This window comes from Carassius carassius, chromosome 37 (genome assembly GCF_963082965.1).
Source record: "Carassius carassius chromosome 37, fCarCar2.1, whole genome shotgun sequence".
Taxonomy (NCBI): Eukaryota; Metazoa; Chordata; class Actinopteri; order Cypriniformes; family Cyprinidae; genus Carassius; species Carassius carassius.
The window spans coordinates 17706815-17727878 of NC_081791.1; the positions used below are offsets into that span (position 1 = coordinate 17706815).

The following is a 21064-nucleotide window of genomic DNA, read 5'->3' on the forward strand; positions in this document are numbered from 1 at the left end:
ACAAGGCAAGCAGTGTGTGTGCATGTGTGTCTAAACTCATCTTACCCTATCCTTACCCCTAGTTACATAATGACCTCCCATTTGGCTTTCCTGTTGTGCTTTTGTTAATTGTGTGTGTGAATAAGATGCACCGTTTCCTCCCCCCACTTAAAGGGTTTATTTCTGTCCCTCAGTCTTATTCATGCTATTTCAGCTCTGATAAACAAGCCCATAATAATGTCTGCCTGCACTGGCCCCAGCGGTAACATCCAACACTTCTTTGCCCTGTGCATATTACAAGCATTTTTCACGTCATGTAAAAATGATTCAAGAAGGATGTATGTGTGTCATTTATTCCTCCTTCCTTCCGTCGCTTCCCCATCTGCGTGCTCGCCAAAAAACTTGATAGCAGAGCAAATGGGTCTTTAAATAAATTGTCCTTGACCTTCAGTTATCTTCACAGCCACACTGGACTCTCTTTTTGACACTTAATTTTATGCTGTCTTTGACCAGCTGATCCAGGGTCAGAGATGACACGCCATTAACCCAGCGTCCTTGCAAACCTTCTGTTCTCTGTTCGTAAAAACAGATGGATCGGGTCAGGCGATGAACTGAACCTCTGATCTCAGTTTCTGCAGTCAAGAAAACTCATTATACCCATTAGCTACAAAGGTCATTCCTCAACCGATCTCAAATAGTTCATTCCTACACATATTCTGCGGTTGCACTATTGCTTCTTCATTCATGAACTTCAGCTCCCTTCTTCTTTCAGCTTCCCTCACTAAATTAGCAGAGATTGCATTAAACAAAAAATGTCCTTTTACAAATTCTCAAAAAACATTGACAGGTATTTCCAAGTAGTGCCATTTTGTGACCAAAAAATTAAAATAAAAAAGTACCGTTGCTCTGTGAAATTTCAATGCAAAATCCAGTCATTCTAGTAGATCATAAATATTCATAATAAACCTTAATTGTTTTATGACTTCCAGGTAATATGTTATAAGATAAATGTTCAAGTTTAACAGTAAAAGACATTACAATTATGTTTTTATTGTGCTTTACAGTACCTCCTTTGTTTTCCAGAAGTTCAAGAAAATGTCCACATACCCTTGCTTTATTGTTTTCTATTAACTTTTTTTGTTATTTAAATTCAGTGACTCATTAAATATTCGAAAAAAAAACAATAAAAAATAAAATTAAATTCCCCATCTATTATCATTCTACATCTCCCAATCAGTGACAAAACTAGTTATCTATTCACCTTTTCCTGTAGGTCACATGTATTGATGGCCTTTTCTCAAACCAAGCAATCGCTATAAATGACACGGACAGATATCAGTCTCCTCAGGGGCGTCTGTGGGTGGCAACAGCCTTACACAAGCGCAAACTGCACTGAATAATCACTCCTCCTCCCCCATTCAATCAAAGAGTCTAAAACAGCATCTGAATGTAAAAAGACAGCATTTACATACACACTCAAATGCATGCGGCCCCACGCTGAGCACTCTCGCTTCCCCAGAGCTTTCTGGAACAGGACTGATGAATTTACCAATCCATTTGGTTCAGTTGGTCTCTTTATAATAATTAAACACACACACACACACACACACTTCTTCCACGATCTAAAGCTGCCCCACACAGATGAAATATTTCCCTCCATTAAAGCATTTTTGTGTACATCTTGTCCTGTACATCTTGTACATCTTGGCATTCTGTGTTGTTCTACACACTGAAAAACTAATTAAATAAATAATAAAACAGACATTACTAATGAAAACCATATCCCCCCGAAAATGTTGTGCAACAATTACCATAATTTTGACAGTAAAAACACTTAAAAAATGCTACGGTAAAAATCGCTTATTTGGTTTACAGTGAGATCCATTAATCTATATATGGTCAAAATTTCACTATTACATGTGCAGTTTTTGGAACTAAAAAACAAACAAACAATTCATCGTATAATTTACAGTAAAACTGACATTTCCAGAATTCTATAATGTAACAGTTCACATTTCATGTGTTTTCACTGAAATACGATCTCTTATGTCTAATAAGTAATGTACATTAGGGTTTTTTGTTACATCTTATGTGGATATATTAATGTTTATAGTGCTATTTTAGAGCCCTCTGTGTTACCACGATGGTGTTTTATATTTGTGTGTATTTCGCCATGCACCTTGTATATATATATCAGTATTTACCTGGAAAAGCTACTTGTGATGAGCTTCATGTTTATTTTACCACCTGTTTTTTAAGGTGGTAGTCAGTATATTATAAAGGTAAACAGATTTAAGTAATTTGGCATAATATGGTAAATTTCTGACAACAACAGATGCCATTTTACTGTAAACTTCCCAGATTTTTTACAATGTATGTAAATACGACAAATAACTATCCTTTTAAGAGTCATTACAAATTTACTGTTCAGTGATAGGATGGCTTGCTTCAGGGAAACGTCTATGATGCCTTAACACGCTGTCTAGGTAGGCGGCTCACGAAGACAGCTGAAATGTAAATTAAAGGCAAAGAAACAAAGAAGCCGCAAATGAGAAAGGACAGAAGAACAAAACTGGAAAAATGTCACTAGGAGAATTAATATTTCATTTTGTGTATTTAAATCCGCCTGAGAAAGAGGAGTCAGAAGAGCTCCACGGGCGCGCAGCATGATGCCCCGACACAGCCAGACTGTGAGAGTCTGTCTTTACCTCTGGAGGGTAATTGCAGCTTAGGTAAGACACCTGGGAACAGTCGTGCAATTAAGACACAAGACTAAATGAAAAAGCGGCATGACTCACTATGATATTATTTTAAGATTGACTCAGTATAATGTGCTTACACATACTAAGGATGTGCACCAGTACTCACATATGGAAGTGCCAATTATCAAACAAGAAAATGCAATAATTGAGCTGACCTGCTAATTAACATGTTTCATTTCACACTAATAAACTAAAACAACTAAATCACAAACATGCCAAAAACTTACAAATTTAAAAAGTAAAGAAAAATTACTACAATTTCAAATAACTGATTTTTGTTTGAATACATTTTAAAATGTGACAAAGGTGTTACATGATCCTTCAGAAATCATTCTAACATGATGATTTGGTGCTCAATAAATATTTCTTCTTATTATCAATGTTGAAATAATTTGTGCTGCTTAATATATTTGCATATTGACCCCTTTAACTGTCAAGTAATTGAGCAGACAAAAGGACCATCCTCAATACACACTCTAATAAATCTATTCTACAGAGATGTAAGCTTTACCTTCACATTTAGAGATGATACAATAGTTGACTTTTGCAACAGGTGCATTAGAAATTGTGATCGATAATGTCGCAATACCCTTCTCAATCTTCTCTCTTCATTGAAGGAGAGAGAACAGGAGAAACGGAGTTCCTCGGTGCTCTTGTCTCTTATGTCAGTGCTTTTCTAATGATATACTGACCTACTTAAAGATATAAACAAGCCCTACACAGGGCGCCAAGTTTGTTGAAATCTCTGATTTACACCCGGCGAGAAAGTGAATGGGAAACAAAAGGAAGAGAGAAAAAAGGAGGGCAAGATTTATTTGTCCTGGCAGCATGGCACTGGTGGGAACTCAGTTTGTTAGTTAGAAATTAACCTGAAGAGAGATGAAGTAGGACATGAGAACAACCTTCAAACACACAGCACCCCTTTGTAGCACAACAAGACAAGTCTCAACTGAACCCTGAGCAAGAGCCACCAGATTTGGGTCTGAATGAGTTTGTCTATCTTTCAAAAACAGAAGAATTGATAAACAGGTTTCTGCAACCCATCTCATTTTATCTCTTCAATCGCTTCAATTGCATTATATCCAGCAGACACCGCCTAGTGACTTAATAACAGACTCTAATAACAAAATGACAGTTAAGACCAGGATTAGACGTGACACTGACCTTAAAATTTAAAGCATTCTTGTTTGAAATGCTGACAGCCAGTACAGGTCTTTCTCTTGAATTTAAAGTCTTAAAAAAGGCTTTAACAAAAAGGATTAAGCATGTAATGTGTGTAATTGGCAGAAACAGATCATGATAAATCAGAAGGTCAGAGCTTCCGTCTAATGAAAAGCCCCTTTGTGTGTTCAGCCATTCTGCATTAGTTGCATTGAAATTATATTAGTGGCGCTTTTTGAGAGACAGATGGTGGGATTGCAGCAGAAAGTTTATTTGCACGCAGAAAATTCTTTGATGTTTACGTGCTTTGAGCACGCTGGGAGCTATTCTGTGTAAGACGTCCAAACGATGGGCCATTTGGAGCAGTCCTGTGAGAATTGCTCATCATAGTCCATAAACTACAGATGGACATTTCACATCATTCTTTTGGCAGAGGCTTGATGAAACTTACAAAAAAGAACCATGGTATATGAATATGTTACTCATTCAGTACAACACTAAACTGTGTATATAAGTACCATGGTATTACCACAGTCATTTTTGCTCAAGTGGGGCTGTTATTCTGTAATTCACCTGGCAGAGACAGAATGTTGCTTACAAAAAAAAGTACCATGATATACTCCATGGATTTTTGGACATGGTACCATAGTAATAACTGCCTGTACAAAAGTAGTGCGTCCATACCAACTGAACTGAAATTAATTTACCATGATATTTACCATGAAATTCATTTACCATGATATTTACATTACAGTACTCCATGGTATATCAGTAGTGCACTGTAGTACTATGTCTAAGGTTGATATTCTGCTGATATATGAAACCTTTTAAGTAGTGTACTGCAAATGTGGTTTCTTGGTATGGACAATGGTACCTAGAGTCCTGCACGGGTCCATTTTTGGAGACATGCGCCCGCCCGTACCCGCAAAGTTCAGCACCAGATCCGACCTGTCACCTGTGATAATATAAAAATTAAATCCGCACCCGCATCATACCCTTTAATATTTGTCCCGTTACCTGATCCGCGCCCGCGATAAATCACACACGCTAAAATCATTCCAATTAAAGTGCTTTATTTTTTATCTCGCACCTCTCAACATCAGACAGTGTCATTAATGTGCTAATGAAACAAAAGTGCACTTTGTTTTGCACCATTCAAGTAGCCTATAATCGGCACCTAAATAAGCTATGGAACCTGATAACTATACGCAAATAGACCTATTAATAAAAAAAAAAGAAAAAAAATACAACCTGAGCCTGTCGCTCACAAACTATGAATTTAGTTTCCCTTAAAGGAGCTATGTGGAGGTTTTTACTTAAAAAAAAATCTTTAAGATAGGAGTTTTCATTTGTACATGTATGAGCCAACCATGATGTAAAAAAAAGAATGACACCTCGACTGTCCACCACGGTTGCCTCTATCAGCCTGTAGGCTCAATTGTGTGTGGAGGAGTCGGGCCCGAATTGGTGCGAAAATTCACAAAATGCGACGTCATGCGCGTTTCTCATCTACTTGGGCTTACAACCGTACGGCACGCCAGCCATTATAGTAAGCACCGGCAATAGTGTTTTCAAATGGACTCTGTGGATGGAAAGAAGCGACCAGCCTCCAGCACAATTCAGACACCCACGGACACTCCTCGGTAGTAAAAAAAAAAAAAAAGGAGCGTGCGCACTGAGAACGAGCAAGAGACTGGCTGCAGTTCCTCTAACGGCCACTGGTGTCAGTAACGGTTAGAAATTTCAGAACCTACGCAATGCTCCTTTAAGGTTACTGTGCAGGAAAAGGATATCGTCCACAGTCCCAGGTTTAAGTTGTGTTCTCTGTTCTTGAATTACAAATCCTTGAATTACAAATCCTCTGGAAAAGTCTCTCTCTCTCACAGCGATGTCGCACTGTCACAGTGGTGGTGACGTGATGTTATATCATTGTTGCGTATGTGTAATGGTAATTTAGACATACAAATATTGCACATATTTTTCATCCACGCTATCACCCGCCCACAAGGAGTTAATTATCCGCCCGCATCCCCATCCGTGAATTTTAGGAATGTCAAAATCCACCCATTTCAGCCACTTTTATGCGGGTATCCATGGGTACCCGACCCGTTGCAGGACTCTAATGGTAACACCATTGTATTTTCTGACTCACTCAGGAATACCATGGTTTTTAAGCATAGAAATTATTAAGTACCACAGTATATACAAATGTACCATGGTATTACCATTAGATACCATGATTGAGCCATGGTAAAATGTAAGAGAACCTGTAATTTTCTGTAATTCATTTAGCAGAGATTGGATGAAATTAACATAAAAGTACCATGGTAATACTTATGATTTTGGCCCTTTTTTGGACATGTTTTTGGACATGGTATTAAGTTTCATGGTTTCTGAAACAACTTTAGTGTCTAAAATATGGCATATAGATTACAGTGACACCATGTTCAGTACCACTTCATTACCATAGTAAATATCACGATATTACCTAGCAATGCACCAAAATATCTCCAACTATAAATATTCAGTCAAAATATCAAAAAAGGGGCATAATCATTAGTCAAAATATCAAGGGCATTAGTCAAAATATCAAGGGGCAGCTTGCTTGGACCTTACTATGGATTCATTTACCACTTGAGAAAAAACTGAAAGCACCATAACCAGCAATTACTCAACTTTAATTACTGAAACTTTATTTTTTGTTTTCAAATGACTGAAAACTTTATTTTTTGGTTTTCTAAAAAGTTCAGTAGTATACCCGGTGGAAGCATCATGGCAGCCTGCTGTGAGGGTGTCTGGCTTGTGTGCCTGACCAGAAGTGAGGTTCAGTATGACCAGCTTCATTAGGTCTGCATGTGCGGAAACATTTACGAGCAGGCCAGTGGTAAATAAAGAGTCAGGCTCCTGTTTTTTAAGTTTGAGATGACCTCACACACACAGATCACTTGGCTGGACAGGACTTTGTGCAGTCAGTCAGACTAAACAGAGCGTATTTAATTAGTGCCATCGCTCAGAAGAGACACACAGAGCATCCTTCAAACTGTGGACTGCAGTGTGTCCATCTTCAACCCCCATGTGCTCTAGGCACTGCTAAACACTCAGCAAACATTTAGGTCAATGCACAGTTCGATCAATGATTAAATTAGTTAGGTACATGTAATGAGGAAAGGTCACAGGTAGTCAGAGGTGACATCAATTATCAATCCTGGAAATTTCACATTCAAATCATTTCACAATCAAAATTAGGAATGTATATCTGTTGCATATTAATTATGAGAAATTGGATATTTAATATAAGCAGTCATCTAATGTTTACTTAAATTTAGATTTATAAACACTAATAATTATTAAATGTAACTAAAAACACTGTTAAATGAAATATTTATTTAAATTAAAAAAAACATTTTGATGCCTGAATTCACATGTAGCATTTCAAACAATTGTTTACATTTTTTAAATTGAATTTGTTTTATAATTTAAACCAAACTGTATATAATTTTAATATTATTCCATTGAAGGAATAAAATGATAAGTTTATCAGTATCGGCCTGAATTTAAATATACATGCATCCACAATTAAAAAGTAATAACTAAAAATGTACCATTTTTTATTTAGTGATTGTTTGCTGTATTTCAGCATCACCTTGCAAGTTGCTCAAACAATGTACATGGTGAATTTCAGTTTAGGGCAGCAACAGCTGGACATGTCCTCTCTTTCAGAAAAAACTAGACTGGCATGAAATAGATAATACAGGTCTCGAGATAAATTTTACAGCTATTTTTAACTTGTAGACACACAAACTACATTGAGAATTTATCTGGCTTTAGTTTATAACGTCATAACATTTTAGCTCCACTTATCATATCATATCTTTGTGTCATGATGACACTTCTGATGAGATGGATAAACCGGTTTACTCACAGATATCTGAGGCTTCATCAGAGCCGTCGGGACAGTCTTTCTCTCCATCACAGCGCCAGCCTTTAGAGATGCAGGTCACCTGGTCTTTACACACAAACTGCTTCGGACTGCATGTCTTCGGGGCTGGAACGGAGAAATAAATTTTAAGTGTGAAAGGCATCTCTCAAACCAATTACTTTAACAATATTTGGTCATTCTGAGGATCTCACTTACAACTAATAAATACTATGTATAAATACTGATGCAAAGCTGAATTTTTAGGATCATTATCACATGATCCTTTAGAAATCATTCTAATATGATGATTCATTATCAAAGTTGGAAACAGTTCTGCTGCTTAATATTTTTTAAGAACATGTGATACATTTTTTAAAAGAAGCTATGTTTTTAAAATATAATTATTTTGTAATAACAATATACACTACTGGTCAGTAATTTGGGGTCAGTATTCTTTTTTCCTTCTTTTTAAATAAAATCAATACTTTTATTCAGCAAGGATGTGTTAAATTGATAAAAAGTGATAGTAAAGAAAATATATTATTAGAATATATATTATTAGAATTTTTTTTTTATTTTGAATAAATGCAGTTCTTTTTAACCTTTTATTCATCAAATATATTAGACAGCAGAACTGTTTCCAACACTCATAATAAATCAGAATATTAGAATGATTTCTAAATGATCATGTGATAGACTGGATGTTACATGTGACACTGAAGGCTGGAGTAATGATGCTGAAAATTTAGCTTTGCATCACAGGAATAAATTATTTTTTAAAGTATATTCAAATAGAAAACTATTATTTTAAGTTGTAATAATATTTCACAATATTACTGCTTTTTCTGTATTTTTGATCAAATAAATGCAGGCTTGATGAGCAGAAGAAACTTCTTTCAAAAACATTAAAAATAGTAATGTTTCCAAACTTTTGGTCTGTACTGTATATATATATATATATATATATACACACAGTAAAACTGTCAAAAATCATCCAGCATACTGTCTAGATATCAACCACTGAACAACCCACATTGGTCACACACTTAAAGCTTCAGCAGTAATAATTCAAATTTTTGTTGAGGGGAACATCTAGATGTACCACTTATGAAATAAGCAAATACCTCAATGACTGGCAACTTTGACATGACAAAACATTTAGAAGAAAGACTTTGTGGATGTGGTCATAGACTGTGCTGAAACTACCATTCCTCAAGCCAAAGATAGCTGGTTTTAACACCGAAACACATCTGGGTCATGCCAAGTTCACAACTGTGCTATATATTCCAAGACAAACTCATTCTGCTGTATTATTATTAACCCACTTATTTCAGTGTAGGTGCTGTTGTGTTTGTTTATTTCCCAAGTGCTGCCCACAAACGGTGGTTTTCTTTTGCCCTTTATAACCTGAGAGAGGTTTTCTCTCAATGCGTGGACAGAGGTCTTTTCATTACTGGCGGTAGGGCGAAGAATGCATCAGTCTAACTCTGGGGAGAGCCCAGCAATCAGAGGAGTATTTTTGCTCAGTCAGTCTGATGAGATTGTTGAGGTAAACCGCAGAACCGCCTCAGGACTGTGGGTAATCTGGCCCTGCCCCACTGCTGACACTGGTCCACTCAGCCAGAAGTCAGAGATCCTCAGCAAAACCGCTGCTGTAATTAAACCATTCTGTCTGTCCGTCCCCCAGTAAAACACTGCAGCTACAATACCTTCTGTGGGTGCGGCCCACTAGTATATACACAACTGACCACAGGCCTTTACAAAACACAATACGCAGACAAAAATGGCTAACTGGGACAAACTTGCAGAAAAATGTGGCCAAGAAGAGGGTTATTATGGCTTATAGACATACTTTGTGATTTTAATCAGTCACTGTTTTGCCAAAACAGTACATTGGCTACAGTGTTTGTACACTTTATCTCAAGCAGTGGTTAAATACAGATTACGACGGAGGTAACTGTATCTGATTGTGATTCTCTGCGGGACTTTCCCTCTCTAACACTTACCTCTCTGCTCACTTGGCAGGAGGAGAGGTGTTTTGGGAAAAGAGAAACGGGAAAAACTGCAAAGGGGAGAGGATGTAACTGCAATCACAAGAGAGACCGGGATGCGTATGTGTCCCGTTTCTGTACATTTTTGAAAGCGATGAGAAAGCTGGATTATTGAATCCTTTGCAGGCAATGACTGCCTTAAGTCTGGAAATCATGGACATCACCAGAGGCTGGGTTTCCTCTTTTGTGTTGCTTTGCCAGGCCTTTACTCCAGCTGACTTCAGTTGTTGTTTAATTTGAGGGTCTTTCTGTCTTTAGATATGTCTTCAGATAGTGAAATGCATTCTCAATTGGGTTGAGATCTGCAGATGGACTTGGCCATTGCAGAATATTCCACTTTTTTACCTTCAAAAACTCCTGGGTTGCTTTTGTTGTATGTTTTAGGTCATCATCCATTTGTTATGTAAAGTGCTGCCCAATCAACTTTGCTCCATTTGACTGAATCTGGGAAGAGAGTATATACCTATACACTTCAGAATTCTTCCGGCTGTTTCTGTCCTTGGTCACATCATCATTAAACACCAGTAACCCAGTGCCACTGGAAGCCATGCATGCTCATGCCATCGCACTGCTCCACCATGTTTCACAGATGATGTTGTATGCTTTGGATCATGAGCGGTTCTAAGTCTTCTCCATACTTATTCTCACCATGTCATTCTGGTACAGGTTGATCTTAATTTCAGTCGTCCAAAGAATACCAGACATGGTCTGGCTTTTTTTTAATGTTGTTTAGGCAAAGTCTAATCTGGCCTTGTTTGCACCTTGTGGTGAACCCTCTGTATTTGCTCTTGTGAAGTCTTCTCTTGATTGTAGAATTTAACAGTGACATGTCTTTACCATGGAGAGGATCCTCTGATCATCTACTGTTGTCCTCCGTGGGTGTCCATTGCTTTTCATGTTGCTGAGCACACCAGTGTGTTCTTTTTTTCTCAGAAGGCACCAAACAGTTGATTTGGCCACTCCTAATGTTCCTGCCATCTCTCTGTCGGATTTGTTATATTTTTGAAGCCTAACAATTGTCTGTTTCACTTGTATGAATAGATCCTTTCACTGCATGCTGTGGGTTCAAAGCAACAGCTTACAAATGCAAATGGTACACTTCGAATCAACTCCAGAACTTTTACCTGCTTAATTGATGTAGAAATAAGGTAGGAATAGCCAACATCTGTTCATTAAATGGCTTTTGAGTCAACTAATTACTTTTGGTCCCTTGAAAAAAAGGGGGGGGGGGTACCTTTTAAAGCACTGCATTTCCTTAACCATTGTAACATGAATAGTTATATACTACTGTAATTATATACCTGTAACATGAATATGTTTTGGTCAACAGCTAAAATAATAAATATTGTGCCTGTGTCCAAATTCACATGAACCTAACTGTATATATCACTTTTGACTCATCAACTATCTTGGATGGGCATTTACACAGGAAAAGTTCTAGCATTCAAATACAGCTAGAAGGAGTACAAAGTATGGCTTAAGAAAACATGTAAGACCAGTCTAGCTTATACTTAATTACAATAACTAGACAAACAGCACAAATGGACACAAGAAAGAGTTTTTTTGAACATTTGCTTATAATCTGGTCAAAAAAGATCTTCAATGAAACTAGCTATACCACACACAGAACAAGCACTTAAAACCTTGCTTTGAGTTCTCCTTCAGGACCACTACCAGGATCCAATAAACATAAAGCATGTCAACATCCAAGACTTTTTGTCTCTTTCCAAACAAGCTCACAGAACTAGGATTTGTTCCAGTGCACCAGTAAAGCTCTCAGAGATCTGGTCAGCAGTATTAGGAGGATGATAGATACAAAGTGGAAAGTGCAAATAAAACTTTACAAGCCCCAAATAGACACTAAGGAGAGGAGGAGGACTACACAAGAGATCACTTCTAATATATGAAGATCAGTTGGCAATGGAGACATGAAGATCCAGTAGGTTATACGTACATTCACCCATCACCGACAATTATCTCGAAATGGTTCAATATAATTAAAGGGATAGTTCACTCAAAAATTAAAATTCTGTTCTTATAAGAAATTCGTTCATCCTCAGAACACAAATTAAAATGAAATCTGAGAGCTTTCTGACCTACATCGACAGCAACACAACGGACACGTTCAAGACCAAGAAACGTAGTTTAACATTGTTAAAATAATCAATGTGGTCGTCGCCGATAGCCTTGTGGGCAGCACGTTGACATGTAGAACCATTGTGCTTTGGGCGTCCCATGTTTGAGTACTGACTCCTGGACCTTTCCTGATCCCATCCCCCCTCTAGCTTTCCAACTTCGGTTCCTGTCTAACTACTGTCTTATCAAATAAAAGGCAAAAAAAAAAGAAAAAGTTGTTGTTACATCAGTGGTCCAGCTGTAATTTAACAAAGCTACAAGAATAATTTCATTCACAAAGAAAACAAAAATAACGACTTTATTCAACAACTTTTCCTCTTCCGTGTTTGTTTTCGATGCACGTTCCCCTAAAACATTTTTTTTTTTACCAATATTGCGATTGCGATTTAATATGCGATTATTTTTAAAGCTCTTTATGTTCTGTATTATTCAACAAAGACGAGCTAGATATCATTGTATAGTCTGACCAACACAATATTAGATAGATTAAACATAAATGTTCTTTTCTTCTAGGCCAGGTCTGTTACAATGAAATTAGGTGATGCATGAATTGATATGAATGCCATTTTTATTAAACAACTACAATCACGGTAGTATATTGACTGATTTCTTTATCTTCCAACCTTGCAAGCCCGTAATAATTATGAATAATAATTATTAATAATAATTTAGTTCCAGAACTAAGTGTAGAGTACTAAAGTACTGTGACGATTTTGTGCGAACTATTTCCCAGTACCATTTAAAGGGTTGCATTTGCACCGACCGTGTGTACTAGGACATGATGTCGGTTGACAATTATGTAATTTGTGCAAGACTTTCAACAATGTTAACAAAGAAGAACAAAATCAAAAACAAAAGTAAAACTGAACTTGCTGTCGGTAACAGTGCTTGCATTTTTTCCCACAAGAATACCAACATGCTCTCCTTCTCTGGTTTAAGAAGCAGTCTTTTACTTTAGCTTGAAAACAATCCATCGTTTGGATGCAAAGCGGCAAATATATGATGCACTGCAACACCCGTTGAGAGCCATGAAACAGCTTGAAAGATTAAATAATTTTTTATATAACTCTGACTGAATTCGTCTGAAAGAAGAAAGTCATATACACCTAGGATGATTTGAGGGTGAGTAATTTATGGTCTAATTTTCATTTTTGAGTAAACTAACGCTATAATAGAAAAGTGTTAGAGGACAACATGTTGAATACTTATTGACTCTGCGTTCCTAAATCTTTCAACTCGACAATGGCATTCTCATTACGCAGTCCACCGACTGTACATAAAAAAAGCGACAAAAAAACATTCCACTTCTAAATTTAACACACGATCACAGAGCGGCAGTGAGCGACCACGAGGAGGAGAGCCTGTGACTCTAATTGGAGGTTTTGGGGTCATTGGGGGGAACGGAGTACACAGGCAACTTTTCCCACAGAGCTTGCCTTCATTCAAAGCACACAAATATTTCAGACAGAGATGTGGATTGTTAATTCAGAGCTGTTTTTTTCCAAATGCACAGCCAAACTACTCAAGTTTTTGAAAGTGCAAATCAAGGGGGACTGTTAATCATTTCAGAGCATCTGAGTCTATGGTGAGGAATCAAGAAGGCCTTTATTTGTCCCTCTGGGCCTTCACCCAAATGCAAACATCAGGAGCATCCCAAAAAGGTGCACTGACGCTAAGCAATCAAACATCACACTGCAGTCATTTGAAATACCACAATCCCGTTTCCAAACAGGGCTGGGAGACGTCCAGAAGGCCGGCCAATGCGGAAGAAACTTCCGTCTCATTCATTTGAGTTTTTGTCTTGGGGAACAAAAAAAAACAACAGGAGTGTTTTACATCCAGGCACCTTCACAGGTTAAAAACATTGATCTTTTCTCTGAATTCTGGCTAAGGCAGTTTAACCAATTTACAAGTTTGTCCTCTGATGTTAATTTTCTAGGACAAACCTGAGTTGAGCATGGCGCTGCTGAATGGGGCCAGTTTCTAATGAGGTGAAATTCCAAAGAAATGAGGCTAAAAACCAATAATTCATACATCATCATCATTCAAAGTTTCCCTTACACTCCAGGCTGACAGTGGGGTGGAATGTACACCGCGATTTTTCACAACCAAGAACGGATATGCTTTCCAGACAGTATAGTGGGGAAAAACAATGAATGGAAATGGAAAAGGAACCACCATGCTTTATCAAATAGCAACATGTATCCATGTGCACAATGTATTGCTGCTTTGGGGCTAGTGCTGAACGGTAAACCGGTTCATACCGAAAACCGGTGTATATTTTCGTTACGATGTTAATTTTGAATATACCGCCATACCGGTGTATTTAATTACTCAGCGTTTGGAACGAACGTTATGCTTTGCCGCGGCCGCGAGACACTGTTTCAGACGGACCCTTTACAATATTGCATTTCTAAGCAACGACTGCGAGGCGTGGTGAGGGTACACAGCAGTGCTCTGGTGTTACGTTATAACGCCTGTTTCACACAGTCGTATTAACGGATTCCAGCTGCACGAGGTTGCGGTCCATCAGTGCGTTCAAGGAGCGGTGCTCTGCAGCAGTGCAGCGATTGTTAACATACTGAGTCTATTTTTGCTGTGCTGCAGGCGCTGAATTAAAGTGAAAGCGCATTGTTCGCAGGAAAAATGAACATGGATTGACATGGAAACGCAGTCACATGGGTTTTTGGCTAGGTTTAAAACAAGAAAAAGAGCACTTTTAGATAAACAAGGAAAACAATGTATATGTTCACTTTTATGGAAGCAGAAAAACAAAGTTCATTAAGACCCGTGGGATTGTTTGTGATGAAGATTTAAATGCAAAATGCACGAGACTGTTTCTGTCTGTGTACAAGAAAAGTAGGCTAATTATTGTGTTTAAATGTTTTGCCGCTTGCTTGAGCAGCTTATTATACTAACCTAGAAGTAAAATGCATGAATAATGCGTTGTTTATATTTATTGAGTTAATACTAATGTCTATATGAAAGATTGTTACTGTTCTGTGATAAAAGACTTACGATGCTGAAATATATATATATTTTTTTTTTTTTTTTTTTACATAATATGAAATCAAAACAATGAACAAATGTTGTGTTTGTGGACTAAACAGACGCGGATCAGTAGCGGACTGCAAACACGTCCTGTGTGAAAGCACAATGAGTCCGTGCTGCGGACTGCATATGCACCGCAGGCAGATTATGCATATATAATATCCATTTTATGCAAGTGCTGTCGGGCTAAAATTGTCGCTAAAGGCGGCAACACGAACAATTTGCTCCAGCACCTTAGCCGCAAGCACTTCTTGGAATATCAACCAGCAGAAGATGCATTGTACACCTGATTATGCATGAAAAAAAAATGTCATAAACCGGAAAACCGGTATAATTTTGAAAAAAAAAAACGTTATATACATTTTTGGTCAAACCGCCCAGCACTATTTGGGGCTGTAATCACAGTATCAATCTTATGATGGTGAACATGCTCCTGGTTCATCCCATAACATTACTTCAAAGACTTTAAGCCAAGATTGATCTCATTTTTTATCCCTGTTGTCACTTGGACTTTTGTTGCCTTTGGAAATTTTGGTAAATGGTAATTTTACACCAAATGCATCAAAATGTGCAAATGCATTTAAAAAAAAAAAAAGGAAAATGGCACCATTTTTCCATATTCCACTATGTTCTTCCCTCAACTTAGACGAGTTGATACGTACCTCTCCTGTCTCAGTGCGTGCACTTAATCTCTGTAGTGTGCAGCGCCACTATGCTAGCGTTTAGCTTAGCACCATTCATTCTTTAGGTTCCAAACAGGGATGAATTTAGAAGCCACCAAACACTTACGTGTTTTCCCTATTTAAAGATTTACATGAAGGTTACATGAGTAGTTACAAGAGTAAGTATGATGACAAAATTAAACGAGGCGATTTTCTAAGCAGATAAAAAATGATAACTATAATGTATGGCGGAAGAGCACTTCACAGCACAGTAATATCATCAGGAACAGTTTTTAGGAGTGATATTAATGCACCGAGGTCGAAGTGCTGCGAAGTGCTCTTCCGCCATACATTATAGTTATCATTTTTATCCACTTAGGAAATCGCTAGGGATGCACCTATAGCACTTTTTTCAGAAAGAGTCCAATACCGACACTTTCATTTTTGGTATTCGCCGAGACCAATGCCTGTATTTTCACAGCATTTAGTCAGCATTTTTTTTTTTTTTTTTTTTTACAAATATTGGGTACAGAGACAAAATAAAAAGAACAACAACAATCATGTTAGTTGGCTTCAGCTAGCAAACAGATATTTCCTTCAGTTATTTCCACACTTAATTATACCTGTAAAAAAGTATTGTATAAGCTTTTGTTACTTCCACTGTTCATTTAAATGGCGCATTAGAGCTGCTCTATTGCAGCAGTACAATAGTGTAATGCAGGGAACCAATGATTATACATTATACGAGTGCGCCCGTATATTTTGATCTAATTTGCGTCATGCGCACTACACGCAGACCCTGACGTACAAATAAAAACATAATTTTAGAGCAAGCTAAACATGCGCAGCACGCACACGTTTGCATTGGTTCAGAAGACACTTCCAGTCTAGAGCATTTCACACAGTCTGCTATATTCACTTTTGCTGTAATCGTGTATGCTTGACGTTTAAAATAAATGTTGTTTATAGTGAATGCCCCTAAAATTTTTGTTTGTTTTATATTTACAATTTAGTTTTAATCCAAATGCATGCGCTAATAGAGCAAACAGCAATCAAGATCATGCAACAGAAGTCCTTGCTCGCTGGCTCTCTCTCGCTCACTTTCCTTACCTTCAAATAACTTTAGTAACTTGTTCACTGATTTGCTTGCTTGCTTTTGACATAAACAACCGACCTACAAACTTTCCAGTGATGTCTGTGAGAGATATTCATTAGTCAAGCTCACGTCTCTGCACAGCCGCGCGCTCATTTCACTCAGTGCACTCTGCTTATCAGCTCTTGCACATCCACTATACAGGCATGAATATTGAATGTAAAACATTATATTAATTACTTACATGTACTTCATAGAAATCCTGAATCTCTAATAACTTATTTCTACTCTCTTTTATTCTGTTGTCAGTGTTTATTTTTCTGGACACAGCTCTGTTCACTCGCTGTGTAGTATCGGCTTTCAGTATCGGGGCATTATTTAGAGTATGAGTACAGGAGCGCAGTATCGGGCCCAATATCAGTATTGGTGCATCGCCACGTTTTATTTTGTGTCACCATACTTACTCATGTAACTGCTCATGTAACCGTCTTTGAATAAGGAAAACACGGAAGTGTTTGATAGCTTCTAAATTCATGCTTGTTTGGATCCTAAGGAATGAATGGTGCTAAGCTAAACGCTAGCATAGTGGCGCTGCCATGGACTGAGATGGGAGAGGTACAGATCAACTCAAGTTGAGGGAAGAACATAGTGGAATATGGAAAAACGGTGGTGTTTTCCTTTAATAGTTACATTTAATATTTGACCACTGAATACCTGGAATGTGAGACTACCTTTGCATGTCTTTTGCAAAGCATGATCAGATTGGAAAGTTTTTGTAGCCTACCACCTCAGGAACTTCAGGGCCTGCACTCAGGGAATGAAAGAAAAATAGATTGACTAACCCTTCAACTTTATTTGCTTATTGTGGTTTGTCTGTAAACCTCGAAGATGACTTCTGTTTTTTTGCCACTGGACAAGATCCAAGACAGTGGACATCAGAAGCAAAGTCTAAAAATATAATCATCCACAATTGTGGTTTAAATAAAAAGCTATATGCTAGTAGCCTAAATTAGTCTCAAAGTTTAGTAATTATCTGCTTGTGAGATCATCTGGAGATTACAAAAGGTACAATGTATTATTTTTTGTAAAAAAAAAAAAAAAAGAGAAAAGAAAAGTATGAGTAAAAATGGGTCTACAACAAACTAGTTGACTAATTTAGTTTTTTTTTTCTTAAATATACTCTTTTTCTCAAATTATGTAATATTTTATTTTAGAAATAACATTTTTGATTTTATTTATCTTTTCAAACCCCACCGGCCCACCATGAGTGTAAGATTCTGTGTTAAGTTAAAAACACCCCACCCACCAAAAATGTATAAAAATACATAAATAAATTAAATTCATTTCTTCTTTGTCCACCTATTTTTCAAATTAAGAATGCATCTTATTTACAGACCACAAAGAAATGCATCCATTTTGTTCACACAAACCCACAACCAGCTGAAATATTCAGACTTTCATTAAAACTTACTCACTTACTTTCTTCTGTGGAACAACCAAAAATATTTATAAAGGACGCTGGTAAACTAACTTTTTTGGGTATAATATCCCTTTAAGACAATTAGTCAGACTTAGTTAACTAGCTGGTTTGCACATTCATTACTAGAAGATAAAAGCTGATCCAAGCTGAAATGAGAAGACGACAATTTTAAGTTGTGAGTGATTAAAAGGAAGGCAAACCACAGTGGACGCAGACAAGAAAAGGAAGAAAGACCTCCTGGGCTCGTCCCATCTGGGGTTCGCTATCTGAGCCAGTTAAAGCCAGCTGGGAGAGGTGTGACCCACTCTCAGCCCCTCAGTCTCATCTTCCCCCTCACAGCGCACCGCCCCTCCAAATCAACTCCAGGCCTTGGCCACACATTCCAGCACCTTTTAATTGATTTCTTCTGCAGACTCGTCCTCTGAGAAGATATGGGCTCATAAAAGACTTGAGTTCTCGGGTTTAACTCGGGTCTTTGGAGCCCACAATGGAATTTTGGAACAGAGAATTTAGATTTTTGCTCAGATGACAAGCATATCAGGGAGGTTCTTATTACAGTGCAGAAAAGATCTGGAAGTTTCACTAAACACTGCCACATAACTCTCTCTCTCTGTTCTACATTCTCATGGAAATTCTTGAAGGTCCTGTTTGTAATTACAAGTTGTAGGCTAAAATACAGAGAAAACCTGCAAAATGAGAGAGAAAAAAATGACAAAGACAAAAACGAGAGATCAGAGGCAAAGGCTGGTTCTCATCAACTTGCACTGTTCTCCTCCCTTTAGGAATGTCTGTCTGCCTCACAGACCTCCAGGTGACAGTGAAAGCTAAACACAGCGTGTAAATTACACCATTGAAGAATTTCTAAATAAATTTAAAGGCTCAGCAACTCTTTGACAGAGTAAATAGTCATCTGAAAGTAACAATTAAAGCAACCCATTAAGAGCCATTCGCACTGACAGTGAACTGTAGCATAAAGCAAGTAGAAGTCATTCATATTTTCATAAGAACAGGCCACTCGAGGCGACATGAGTGACTGTTGGCGATTTTATGTTAGTATGTCTAATGACACAAATGACAATGTACATCTGTCTCTTCGCAAACAGAAAGATGTATTAAATCAAATTTGCATAATCATTTAGACTACCTTTCAAAAGTTTAAAGTCAGTTAGATTTTGTGGTATCTCAGTTTCAAAAAAAATATTCATAACTCAGTAATACGTAAACATCAACAACTCTTTTCAACATTTCTAATAATAAGAATAATACTGATTTCTGAAAGATCATGTGACACTGAAGACTAGGGAATGACCTCTGAAAATTCCACTTTTGCCAAAATAAATTAAAATATAAAACAGTGATTTTAAATTGTTTCAATATTTCACAATATTGTTGTTTATTACTGTATTTTTTTTTCAAACGTGGATTTGACTCATGCATCAATAATCAGGTCCATCATTATTTATCTTTGGAGAAAACAGATTCACGGTTAAATAAATTATTTCCCAACAATCAGATTATACACAATACGCAATTAGATTTTCGAAAGGCCAGTAACACATTCCACCAATAGGATTTTCAACAATGAGATCAAATACTACAAACCACAACACATCAACTAAGCAACATCTTCCAGTTAAATCACTCAGTGGAAAAGAAGTTTCAAACAGAGAAACTTCTGCAACAAAGCTGTTCTTATCGCTGCATTTTGCTGCCTTTTTAGCACAACAGTGCACTACCCCTAGCAAAGGATATGGGTTAACATGAGGGTAAAGTGAAGACCAATTAGGCTACATTCTCTTCTCACACTGCTCCATTTCTGTGCTGAAACCCAGTGTCAAATACAGTCCAGTGACCCATCTGAAAAACATCACACTGAGCAGGTCGAGGGTCCAACTCATTTGAAACTTAGAAAAGTGCCTTAGAAAACACACTGAGTGTTGTTACACACTGAAGCGTGCAGATACACACAAACAATAGGACAATACGGTCCAATAGGAGCATCCTGGGAACACCAGGGCACCACGTACTGGCCTGCTGCTCACACATAATGTGACCATTCTGTGTCATTCTGTGTCACCAGATGTTGACAAAAACACATTTCTGCTCATATTCTGCTTAAAGATTTTGAAGCATACCAAAACAACACAGTGTTAAAAAGCAACTTTGGGATAGATAAAGCCAAATAAACTAAAGGGGAATAAATTATTTTGCTTGTGTATGTTTTTGATGATACCTTGCAAAAAAACTGAAAAAAAAAACACCAAAGTAAATTTTGTACCCATGTCTGCAAAAGGAAGCTAGGATTTGCTACACTTGAATTTCAACCGTGTCTCTTAAAGAGGACATATATTCATGGCCAAAACTTCAATGACCTATGCCACTGTGTGTATCCAATCCCAATAAGCTATATTCTCCAATGAGGAAATAAAAGGCCAGTTCTTTTATATGGCTTGAAAACGCATTAAAGGCTTAAAGATGGCTTCCAGTTCCCAGAGTGTATAATAGTTGCAAAATGCATGCTACTGTTTATTTAGTACTGACCTGAATTAGATATTTTACAGAAAATATGTTTACATATAGTCCACAAGAGAAAATTATAGAATTTATCAAAAAAAATTCTTTCAATTACATTTAATTTTGTAATTTTAATAAATGTTATGTTTTCTCTGTATTTCTGTTTCATTTTGTTTTCATTTCACTTCAACTTATTTTATTTCAGTATTAAGCTTTTCATCCAATATTGATATTTTTCATTTCAATGTTTTATTTA

At 37.2% G+C, this 21064-nt stretch overlaps 1 protein-coding gene across 2 annotated transcripts in view; it reads right to left on the reverse strand.

The window, feature by feature from the left end:
• lrp1ab (low density lipoprotein receptor-related protein 1Ab) overlaps window positions 1–21064 on the reverse strand; it is a 116446-nt gene that overhangs the window by 87279 nt on the left and 8103 nt on the right. For both annotated transcript variants that reach the window (XM_059527900.1, XM_059527901.1), the window contains exon 2: window positions 7825–7947. In XM_059527900.1, the coding sequence (XP_059383883.1) occupies window positions 7825–7947 (123 nt within the window). The remainder of the gene's footprint in view (window positions 1–7824; window positions 7948–21064) is intronic.